General features: G+C 39.2%; 1 protein-coding gene across 1 annotated transcript in view; it reads left to right on the forward strand.

The window, feature by feature from the left end:
* Positions 1-12,974, forward strand: part of man1a1 (mannosidase, alpha, class 1A, member 1) — a 169,275-nt gene that overhangs the window by 54,565 nt on the left and 101,736 nt on the right. Inside the window, exon 3 of the mRNA XM_080882224.1 lies at positions 6,686-6,801. Coding sequence (XP_080738350.1) covers positions 6,686-6,801 — 116 coding nt within the window. The remainder of the gene's footprint in view (positions 1-6,685; positions 6,802-12,974) is intronic.

The following is a 12,974-nucleotide window of genomic DNA, read 5'->3' on the forward strand; positions in this document are numbered from 1 at the left end:
ATATACTGTATACAGAAATAGGAATAGCTGCATGGCAACATGTGTGCAACATGTGTATGCAGTATAAATGCAAATGTACTAACATGTGAAGTAATGGGTTATAAATATGTGAAGATATTAGAATATTTTTCTATAATGCTTGGAAATGGATGTAAATGGATTCATGTTGACCGCAAACTGAATAAGCAAGATTTGTGTGTGTGTGTGTGTGTGTGTGTGTTTGTTTGTGTGTGTGTATGCGTCAGTGAGAGAGCAACCACACATTTGTCAATCTCCCTAACTAGCTCAGTCACTCATGCACACACCCACATCACAGATTACAGCTCTGACTTTGCTGCCTGATTGCGTGAAGTGAAGGTTATTTTGTTCTGAATAAGCAAACAATGCATCACTCTCCTGTCCAGCACTCACATCCGCTCACACGGTGCGACAGTGTAGGAAGGGAAGGATTCAGTTGGTGTTACTGAGTGGTAGAGCACATTCAAAGTTTTCAACTTGGTTAATTATTATGCTGTTAACACTGAATTTCTCCTCCATGTGCGGGTCTGTGTGAGTGGAGGATTAGTGCGGCCTTTACAGGTGACGGATAACGATGCCTTCAAAGTGTGCTGCTTTCTTTTTTACTTCATCCATCATTCTATTTTTTGCTTTTTTTCTGTTAGATTAAGGAGGAGGGGGGTAAGAGGTGAATGAGGACACAAAGGAAAAAAGAAAACAAGGTGGTGAAACTCTTTAAAACGTGAAGTTAAACACATTGAAGAAGGAGAACGGATTGATGGATGCCTCAATAAAAGACAAGTGGGTGTTCGAAGAGGAGCAACTGGATGGATGATTCACAGGGACAGAAGGATACTGTTGGTTAATGACTTTTGGACCTTCACACTCCCATTTTTCTGTCATCCCTCTCCCATTTATTCTTATTCTCTGTCTTAGTACAGAAGGGTAATCATTCTTGTCTTTGCAGGACACTGGCTCTTTCATTTTTCATTTTTCCGTCCATTTCTCTCTCAATCTTGCTGGGCTCTATAGGTTATCTCAGTCTTCTAGTAGCATTTGGTAACATCAGCAAAAGTGAACAGGAACTTTAAATTCTGATTTTCACATGACAACAACTTATTGGAGCCAACCTTCATGGGTAGATAAATCTCAGGACTGTTGGTTGGTGAAGTTTGAAAATTACAGTGAAGGTATTGGGGGAAAAAAGGACCTACCAGCTTTGAAGCCTCACTTTTGGTGCTTTAACTTTTCTCGCCATTGCAGAAATGTTGTTAATTTGCACTGTTTTAAATAGCCAGCAAGGCTCAACTTTCATGTTGCAAAGACTTGTAGTTGTAGTGAAATGTATGGGAAAAGAATGGCTTTGGTTCCTTTATTCTCTGTAAATAATTTTCTGTCAGCCGTCAACAGAGGTGTGGTCACTGATGAGCAACCAGTCAATCCCAGCCAGACTTTAATGAGCGGATGTGACGGCTAGCAAACGGTTGGACAACATCCTTCTGTCACTCAAAGGAGGCACAACTTTAATAATACAAATTTTATGTTTCAGTACAGTTTTATTATTTACCCCTGACACTGCTACGAAGGGATAAATTAGCCATAGAGACCAAAATCATATCTGTACCGAGCTGTTAACACGTTTATGTTTATGGCATTTTAACGTCAGAATTTTTGGACGTTGACTTACTTTTAGAGCCTGCCTCAAGTGGTCATTAGAAAAACTGCAGCTTTTGGCCTTTAGAAACAAGCAGCAACCTTCTGGAAGTGGAAATATAAAGCCAGTGTTGCAGTTATTCTAAATCCCATTATGGCTTTTTCCAAAACAGAATCAATCCCCATGAACTCCTGTGGTAAAACTCTAGACTAAACACCTTTAAAACGCAGGTTTTGGAAATGTTGGTTTAATTTTTCAGTCCCAGAGATTACCGCTCGCCTAACTTGAATCTCTCAACAAAGCGTGGACAGTCCATTTGCAAATGCAAATAAATCCATGTAGAATAATGTGTGGAGTTGTGCTGCATACATTTAGTCTTTGTTCCCCTTCCTGTCCCTTTTATCCCAAAGGGGATAAAAAGTTCAACATATAACTTTCGTCAAATAAATCCATCTTTATCCTTTTCACCTTGACATGCAGATATCAGTTTCAAGCTAAAGCCAGAAGGCAGACGTGATAACCACAAAAATCAGAAGCAATAGAGTAAATAAAAAATATAAGTTAAGGAGACAAAGACACTGAGAGACGGTGCTGAAAAGAGCCTTCACCAATAAAATACTTGACATGTTTGTATGCAGCATTTTTCTGTGTATCTGCCAACTTGCATGCAGACTTAGCTTGTTGCTGTGGGCAATAACAGCAACGAGCCCAGAACTATTTGTGGATACGTGGAGAGAAATTTTGACTAATGTAAGAATTCCCCCATGGCGACAAGCCCACTGCCTACAGCAAATATCAGAAGGCCTGCCCTCCCCCTATACTGCTCCATCTTCATAGCAGCATCGCTGTGGTTCTCCTCCTCCTCCACTACCACTCGTGTTTTACAGAGGCATCAAAGACTCTGCCCTCTGCTGAGCCATCTGCTTCCTTACTATGTGCACAGTCGCTAACAGAAACAAAATCCTCAGCACACATCACCTCCAAGATCATCAGACTTTGCTTTCTCAACCTCACAGACCTCCGCCGGATCTCATCACGGCTTTTTTTCTGTGTGTGTGTGTGTGTGTGTGTGTGTGTGTGTGTGTGTGAAATCCCATCTGGACATTGACACAAATCCTGGATCTAATAAAGGGAAGGGAGAGAAGGGGGAGCTGATTTTAGCAGATTCTTGGCATTGTGACCCTGCACAAGCTGTCAAACTAACATCACAGATCTTAAAGCCCCAATACATCTGTGCACTCTCTGGAAAGAACAAAAAGACAAGTGTTCTTCATTTTATGAGGCATCAATCAATGAGCAGGAACGTAAGGTCGTAGCTAGCTGCTATTTTTTTATTACTGATCAACCTGCCAGCTATGTATGTTGGTATTTGCAGGGTTTATCTGCACTCAGAAAGCAGTCTGTTATTTTATATAAGGTTGATCATGCTCACACTTGAAATCTTTGGAGGGGACTTCAAGTGTGAGCATGATCGACCTTATATACAATAAAGGACTTTTTGGGAGTGATGGGGTGGAGTACACCCAGGACAGGGTAACCACTGGCAGTCACTAGAAAGTCTAGAAACCATTACGTTCCTCACAAATACTTTCCGTTTCAGTGTTTTCGTATGTGGCATTAGTATTCTGGGCACTGTTTTGCCATCTGTATCTCTCACATCTCACACACACACACACACACACAGAGGCAGATATAAGATCAGTGAGGGGAGAGGAAGCACAGCGACAGGACAATGGACGGCAGGAAAGTGTCTCGTCCTCTCTTTGTTGCTCTGAAGGCTTCAGTGAACAGAAAATGTGAGATGGATGAAAAACAGGAAGGGCAAGTGACTACAACAGTAACTGTATCTGCTGACACTTCCAGTTACACGCTTCCTTTATTACTGGAGTAAGAGTTTGAAAAAACATTAAAAACAGATGACCATAAGACATCAGTATTGCTTTAGTGTTAATCTCTCATTATAAGTTGGATTTTTGTCCCATTTCTGATCATTTTAATGCTTAAATGCTGATTTTTCTGCCACTGTTCATCTTAATCTCTTTATGTGGGACTGCACAGCATCATCCCACATTTTTATTAGATCTGGTTTCCAACTGCAGGAAGTCTGGCTTTAATGCAATGGATGTGAGGGAAGAAGGGAAAACTGTTATCATGGATCAAGCAGAGGTTAACATGTCGCCGTCTTTTGCTGCTCGTGCAACGCCCAAATGGAAAAAAATTGTGAGCCTATGCATTTTACTAGACAACGACAATAAAACATGATAGAGAAAAGGAAATACAGCAACATTAAAGCTGACGAAACAGCTTATAACTTGGTGAATACAGTTTTTTTTCTTTTCTTTCCATTTCCCACTGCGGAGAATTGTGACTTGAGTCCATATATTATATGAGAATTTCTCTCTCTCTCACTCAAAAAAATAAAAAGGTGGCAAATCTAAAAAACGAGATGTACCAACCTATCTGTGCACCCTTACTGAAATCTAGAGACGATTACCTCAGTTATTAAGATGAAAAAAGGAATACATGAGTGTGAGAAGACATTCTTAATGCCTACTGTAATTTGCCTGTATGGGGTACCAGAGATCTGTGCTTGTGAACAAATTCTCAGACTAGTTTTCCGCAGTAGTAACGTGTCCTACATTTAGTTTGTGGATATCTGATCACCCTACTCTCGTCTGTCTGCAGTGTAACTGCAGCCTGAGATCCTGTGATTGATACTCAAGCCTGGGGGTATTGCTTTTGTGTTTGATATCTCATTATTTGAATCGGTCCACAAACATCTAGCAGATGCAGCCATTTAGGACAAACTGGTCACAAAACCAGTACCCTCACTTTATAGTTAAACTTCTTGAACGCGCCTTTCAGTCAATTTAAAGGCTATTCATCTCAGATTAGTTAGTTTAATATTGGTTAATTTAAATCATCAAACTTTGGCAAATTGTGGCCCCAGGGGAGGCTGTAGCTCAGTAGGCAGAGCAGGTCATCTACTAATTGGATGGTTGATGGTTTGATCCCTGTATGCACCTGTCTGTATGCCAGAGTATCTTTGGGTAACATACTGAACCCCAAGTTGCTCTCTGATGCATTCATCATAGTGTGATTGAATGGAAAGCACTTACCCGAAGAAAAAGTGCCTGTATGAGTGGGTGTGAATGTGTGAATGAGGCGTGATGTATAAAGTGCTTCGAGCGCTCGAGTAGAGAAACACTCTGTGAAAACCAGTGCATTTAACATTTATAGAACACCTTTATTTCATTTTTTCCCATTTTTTTAAAACATGTTTTAAACTTTATTCTATTTAGATTTCTAACTCATTCTTTTAAAAAGTTCATTTACTGTGTAGTTTCTACTTTACTGAGCTGTCTTGTCTCATCATACCGCCTTTATATTTTATTGAGCTATTCTACGTTTTTGTGTTGTGTCTCAGATTTTGATTAAATTTTCCAACTCAGGATCTGTAGATGACTCATGTAACTAATGCACATTTGCTAATGTCATCAATTGTCCAACTTTGTACAGTTATAGACTGTATAGGAAAAAAAACAAAACAAAAATACTGGTAAATTCTACCCTTAACATTTCATATATTGAAAATTGAATCAAGTCTTTTAATGGCTGGTTTCTGCAGAGGCCATGAAGCTCCCAGTGCACAGTTTTTGTGCTGATGTTAATTCCAGAGGAGGTTTAGAGCTCTGCACTCGCTGAGTCTGTGGACTATTACTCGACAACCCTAAATCACTCGAATTCAAAGATTCAGAGGAGAGGCCCAATACTTTTTGTCCTTTTTTCCCCTCATTGATTATTTGGTATTATATAGACAAACATTTTGAAATATTATTCTGGTCACATCCCAGTGAATCTCCAAAACCTCTTTAGTTGACACCAAAATGTGGGTATTAACGGCAAAGAGCTTTGGTATTATCTGGTAATGAATGTGCTTACTGTTATTCACATATGTATCTGAGATGTGTAATTATAAACCTTTTTACAACTGGAAACAGTGCAAAATAGTTTCTCACTGTGATGACTCTAAAGAAATAATAGATATTTCTAGGGAGTGAGCACAGTAGTTGTGATGGACAACAGTGTCTCTGTGCCTCGGGCTGATGATTCAGCGATGTGTCTAATGGAAAGCTTTTAGCTGCTTTTGAATCTTCCCACCACTCACAGAGGAACATAAACCAACAGATCCACACAAAAAACAAACCAGCCGCCCTCTCTGGTTTTCATCTTAACTCGAGCCACTCTGCAGCCGCATCTTTTTCAAACTTGCTTTAATGACTTGGTATGTCCTTATTATTATTTCAGTATGTTCTCCGCCCTCGCTGCTTTTCCTTCTACCTTCACTCCCTGCCCTTCTCTCTAGGTCAGCCTCCTGATGCTGATTCGCTGGTGTTTTTGTTTCCCCTGTTTCTCTCCCATCCTTTGCCTTTTCTTTCTCACCTTTAAGTGGTCAGATACTGTAACTCCTATCTGGTGTTTATAGCAAGTATGCAGGAACTAAAAGCTTTACTCAAGGCTCTACTCTGCATGCATAATGATTTATTGAGGTGTTGGGATTGTTGGGTGGGGGAGCTTGGATAATGACGGTGCTGAAATGATGGTTTGTGTCTCTCTGTGTGTCTTCCCTCCTGCTATGAGGCTAATTACTGGAGATAAGCAATACTCCTGCCGTTTCATCAGTGCCGATAATCGCTACCTCTCACCATCTGTCGAGCAAAAATAATTTATTCAACCTCCAAACATAACTTCTAGCTTCTGCTGTTTATTCACCGCTTTTCTAGTGAGTGTGGCGCCAACACCTGTTGTCATCCCTGCTATAAAAGGAATGGTTTGCTGACTAACAAGCTTTTAACATTTTGAAAGAACTTCACGGGAGTTTTTGCTCATTTCAAAAGTTCAGCTTGAGAACTTTTGTTACCAGCTTGCTGTCTGATATTCCTCTGTTTTTTATACCGGGTGCTATATGTAACAGACAAAAGCCTGCGTGAGTGTGTAATCTGTTTTTAACCTTTTGTTCTGTGTTCCTTCTAGGAAGTATAAAAGGAGCGACAATAGTGGATGCTTTGGATACCCTCTACATCATGGAGATGTTTGAAGAGTTTGATGCTGCTACTGACTGGGTGGAAAAGAGCCTTGACTTCAACGTGGTAAGTTGCGTGTGTGCTCTTGTTATGGTCAGGTATATAGCAACAATAAAATATTGAATATTATATTTTTTTGTGCAGGTAAATATTATTTAGATTTTCTTGATATATACGATATAATTTGGAGGCTACGTCGCTCACCCCTACTACCCACTGTCCCACTGTGTAGCCCACAAAAGCATCCAGTATTAGTAGTGCATGAGTCTCTTCTATTCTGCTGAAGTGAAACTGTCACGGTCTGGCTGGGGGAAGACCGTATGTGTTGCAGGGAAGGACTCAAGCGCAGACCAAAACGTGGTGTGGATTAACAAAACAAGCCGTTTATTGAGGTTAGCAACGAGGGTACAAAATAATAGGGCATCGGTGAAAACTAAACAATAACCTAAACTGGGTGAACTAATAACAAAACATGAAAAACCTTAACCATAATGAACTGACATGGGTACCTGGAGATGAGACATGGATGAGCAGACGACCTGACAAAGAATGGCTGAGATCACACAGACTAAATGGACACAGGAGGATAATGAGGGAAGTGGCAACACATGGGGAACCAGCTGACACACATGAACATAACGACGTGACAATGGGAGAGTAAAACTGAACACGATGAACACAGACACACCAGACCTCTTCACAATAAGACAGGAAACAGTGAGATATAAACATGACAACCTGGACTGACAACATACGCCACAGACATAAAATACATGAAAGCAGGGGAGACTTAACATAGTGGAAACACGAGGGGAAAATAACTAGTAACACCTAGGCATGATAATGATAAACTTAGGAAACCTGAAGGCTACATAAACTAAACACAAAACGCTGGGTCAGCAGACCCAGGATCATGACAGAAACAATATTTAACTACATCACAGAATTACTGTGCGGGTAATCAAAGGTCCTCGACAGGTGTTATGTTGAACCAGCATCCTTCTACCTTCTAACATATATAACTCTCTGATAAATTATTAGCAGAGTAAGGTGAGTTTCAGTTGTGTCAACTAGACCACAGCTTGTGGTTAAGTAAAAGTTATGTAAACATGAAATGAAAAAGCTTTTGGCGTAGCCGGTCTGAAACGCCTCCGAGGTGGTGTTGCTTTACAGTTAGTTTCCTCTTTGCTGTGTTAGCTCTCCTGCATGGTATGCTGAACAAAAACTAACATAGAACTGAGCTGACTAGATCGGCTTGCTGGCAACAATATCTGTTTCGGGATCAGAGCAATATCTGATCCAAATATCGGATTGATGCATTCGTAGCGAAAATGCCTCAAACATTTTGCACAGAAGACCAGTTTTCCTATAGGTCAATAAAAGTGTCATTGAAGAATAAGGTTCTAAAATGTCTTTTAATTTCCTGATAATTTGCTTGTAGGTATTTAATTTGAAAATGATTTCATTCAAATAATCATCAGTACAAGCATTTTTTATACTTTCCTCTATAAAAAGGACATACATTTAACTGGGTTTCACTAAATATTACCCCCCCCCCCCCCCCCGAGCATCCATGCTCCACCTTCCCTATTTGAGAATCACCGGCTTGGCTACTAAACAGTGGACGAATGTCACTTGAATATCTGAAGATAAAATAGAGAAAAATCTCAACAACTTTTTTTTTTTAAATAACTAACTCCTAACTCCCTCAGAAACTTTTCATATATAAATTCCTTACTTTAATTTAAAAACAAATCCAAACGTGTATTAGTTCACATTCACTTATACAAAATAAACGTGGTGTACACATCTCTCTGTTTATATCTGGTGGCATGATCGTGTGGTGGTTAGCACTGCAAGAAGGTCTAGTTTGAGTACTTTGTGTGTGTAATTTGCAAAATCCACAATAACTGTGGTGGTTCATGTATTTGGATCTTGAAAAAAGATTGATTTGGATTATTCATGCCATGTCATAAATTATCTTCTAAGTGTTCCAAGTGTCTGGCATCTAAATAACTGCAGAGATGAAACTAAACTCAAAAAGCAGTTAGCAGCTTTGGTCAAGTGGTGCTTACACTCAGCATTGTTTAGTTTGTCATGTGACGCTGAGTTTCTTGCAACAGCAAATGAAATCACAACTGTTTGCTCACAGATTTCCTGAATACAACAGTCCCACTTAAGAAAAAAAAAGAGTCTACTACTGGCGGAAATCCCAAATTTAGATCACCACCTGTGTGCTGAGCTTCGAGCCAAATCAGTTCTCATTTTGAGATTTGTTCCTGACCAACACAGAGGAGTGAAAATAAATTCTTGAGAAGGTGTGATGTTTACTGTCAGTCTTAAATGGTCTTACAGGACGAGGTGTTGTATATACAGACATTTAATTGAAAGTAAGAAAGATCACATTTGGAGGCCTGGTTTGTTTTCTGCCCATGTGTCTCCACTGAGTCATCACTTGGAATTTAAAAGCTTTTTTAATCCACAACACGCTGAATTACAGAAGTATGGATGTCTACTCAGTATAGCACACTTAAAGAAATGCTTCAAGTTGAAAGGTCCTTACCAAGGACACATGCTTTCACGCAGCACTCCTGAGGCTGTAAAGTTTTACTGTGAGCTTGTGAAAAATAGCAAAACATGTCATTACTTCCTGTAGGTCACACGGTGCTACTTTCCAGTTTGAAAGGCATGTTTTTATTGGAAGTTTGAATGAATGTGATCCAGCCTATGACCTAATGTATGAAATCTAACCTTTATATAGATACATGAAAAGGTGAGCAGGTGTATAAATACATATCACAGTGAGGGCTCTTTGTTGCTCTCTTAACTTGGATGTTAGATGAACCCTGCTTGTGAATGTATCTTAGACTGCATATAAAAATGAATGGTACAAACACCACGTTTGGAAGAGAGCGTGTAGTGTTGAGTTATTGGCCTAAATACACTCCTGTAATAAGTTGTACTAAAAATGATTCACATAATACCAACAGCACAAACGAGATCCCAAAACCAAATTCAATAGCGGATATAATGCAGCAGAGAAGTGACTACAGCTATAGTAACTAGCTCAGCACTTAAGTGTTACACAAAGCTAAGGCCCATAGTGTTGTGAACTTAAGCCTTAATACTATTTAAATGTGTAAATAAAAATTCACTGATGCTAAGCCTAGAAACCAGTGGGTGATGGGGAACTGGCTATATCCGTCTTTTATATACAGTCAGTGCATAAGCATTAGTTTCCCTTTAGTTTAAACCAAAGATCTCTAAAAGTTGATTTTGGACGTAGCGTCATCCAAATGACTTCTTCAGTCTTCCTGAAGATGAGTGACGAAACGTTTCTCCCACAAAACGCTGCGTCCACATGAACAGAATCAACTTTTGGAGATTTACTTTCCTGGATGATTGAGAATGCATCAAGACGTTAAACCAAAGATTTTACCACGTTTTTGTACAGGAAGCAGCCTGTGAGCATGCACATTTTTTTTTTAACAGCAATAACAGTTTAGTTTTATTTAAAGTGCATTTCCATTGCTAAGACATAGGCTTGTGCTCATTTTAAGGATAAGACACAATTTAATAAAGATACTAAGCTCTAAACTGCCTGACATTCCAGTATTTAATGCAGGAAATGTGTCCTTAGTGATATTATATATAGACTAATGTAATTTTCTGCTGTCTATAAGGTTAGAAACAATTACCTGGTGTTCCAAAGAGCTCTGCTGATAATGGATCCCAATACAATAAATGCGTTACCAACAATAAATGTGTTACCAAAATTGTTAAAAATTATGCCACTTTGACTCTCCTGAACATCTGGAAGCATCCAGGAAATTGGTGTATTGACGCTGAATTCTGTTCCATAATGGTATCAATAAAAACCCAGAGAGAGAGCCCACGTACAGGTATAATGTTTGATATGTTGCTCTTGAGTTTTCCAGGTTTATTATTCATCAACTTGTAATTGTATGCTCATGGTGCAGGAGTTTACTTCTAATGAGCGTATGTGAATATGTAAAGCAAACAGTGAATAATATTAAAGTGCTTTTAGAGCACTTTCTGCACGAGTTGCTCAGTATTTACATACATTTACACAAAGGAACATGTTAAACTTTAGTTTGTAGAAAGTTGCGAGCAAGCACACGGGATCGTAATTGCCACCTGGGGAATATTGATTCATCAGATATAAATCCTGTCAACTAGAACTTCTCAGCTGTTATGTCCACTCGTGGAAGGGCTTATAATTCTAATAAAAGATTACACTTAAAAGTTACAGATCTAGTGCAGATTTCTTACACAAAGTCTGACGTGGATATCTCATCTACTGTATGTCATTTCTGCTTTTGCTGATTAATTGTGTGGGCACATGTTAAAGAGTTAAACACAAACATTTTCCCTCCTTCCTTTGATGTTTGCCGTCCTCATTATAACATCCCCGTTAAGAGCTCCTCATTCGGGGGAAACAGCAAAGCAGTTTCTTTGTCTTTCTTTTAGCATGGTTCTGATATCAGATTTATGAAGTCTAATTCTGAAAACCAAAACATACATCCACCAAACATGATATATAAAAGCTCAAGTAGTGTTGTCAGTTATTCCTTCAGATCAGCTTTAATCCTCATTACTGTCTCCGAAACTGTGCATGTTTTGGATGTTTTACTCGTTGAGGTTTCCACGTCTGAATTTTTGGTACCACTGCTTTGTGCATAATCCTTACTGATTTCCAGTATTTGCCAGCAGTCGCCCTGTCAGTCAAACGGCATTGTAACAGCAGGAAGCCCATTGTTTTGTGATCATTTCCTGCAGTAGCATAATGTCGAGATGTAAAGCTGCTTTTGATATTCCACTAAAATGCTTTTTAATGGGAAGGTTTCTGTAGGCGGCTTTGAAACCACCCTCACTGGGGTTAAAATATCAACTGAGTTAGCCGATGTAAGTCTGACAAAAAACCAACCCAGATTTCACTGAAGAAAAACACTAACCGGCATCATGTATTATTAGCAACAATTAAGCATTTGGGGTGAAACGAAGCAGGAAAATGAGTATCAACAGTCAGAAGAAAAGGTTCAACTTTACGTTTGGGTTGCTTATTTTTAAAGCAAAGGAACAAGGCAAGTGAAAGAGATTAAAACAAAGAAAATAATAGCAGTTGTTTGAGACGTATTAATATTAAAGTGATGCCATTACTAATGCGTTTGCCATTGAAATGTGTACAAAGAGGACATGAAGTACATAGAGCATAAATATTTCTCTAATATTAAAGTCAGTATTCTCCAGTACTTTCTGTATGTGCTTGCCAGGATTATCGTTCATCCTATAGGCCATCATCAGGCTACCACAGAGGCTTACAGTCCTTAAGGTTGGATGGAGTCATCCAATTTTTCTATGACTATATTTGCACCACATGCAATAATATCTGGCAAGATTGTAATACTCTTTTTTTCTTAAAAATAGGATAAGCTGTTAAGAAGATGGATTGATTAATGAAATTCTTCCTGAAGAGCCATATGTCAGATCATCGTTTAGAGATCCTCCCTCCTCCTTTGTAAACCAATAGATTTTACTCTTGCCTGTGGGATCACACAATCTGTGTATGTAGCGACTGGAATGGTGTCCAAAGTTTGCTTGTACCACAACACCTGAGAAAGTGTGACACCTCACTTAGTCTTTGAGACTTTAAGAGCCCCACTGGTAATTTATTACTGTTTATTTTCACTTAAATAGCGAAGTCCTGAATCTTTTGAAAGGCAAAGAGGAATAGAGTTGGAATTGTTACACTCTTGGGACGGTTTGTTCATTACAAAACACTGAAACAACATTTCTTGTGATGAGATAGCGGGACTTATAGGCCGGTACAGTTAGATTTTTACAACTGGCCATGCAAGATCTGTGGATACACTTTGATCTGATGAGTTGTTGCTGGGAACATTATCTCCTGGGCTCATCTTGTTTCAGTCCTTAATTAGTTCTCTGCTTGGAAAAGCCCATGCTTAGTCAGTTTCCTGTGCGGAGTGTAATGGACCAAATGTTGCAACATCAGGAGACTTGACTGCTTGCCTGCCAGCTCTGTCAGGAGTGAGATAATGTCACACTGCTGCTGACTCAGAGGGTCATTGTCCAGCAGTTTAAAGCAGTGTTGGCTTCTTCACACAGTCACAAAACACTGCAGGATGACTGCTGGCTGAAGATGTTTCCGTCTTTAAAATTAAATTAAAGTATTTTTAAAATTTTGACTTTGATGTAAA

The sequence above is a fragment of the Rhamphochromis sp. 'chilingali' genome, assembly GCF_963969265.1.
Source record: "Rhamphochromis sp. 'chilingali' genome assembly, chromosome: 5".
NCBI classification, from domain to species: Eukaryota; Metazoa; Chordata; class Actinopteri; order Cichliformes; family Cichlidae; genus Rhamphochromis; species Rhamphochromis sp. 'chilingali'.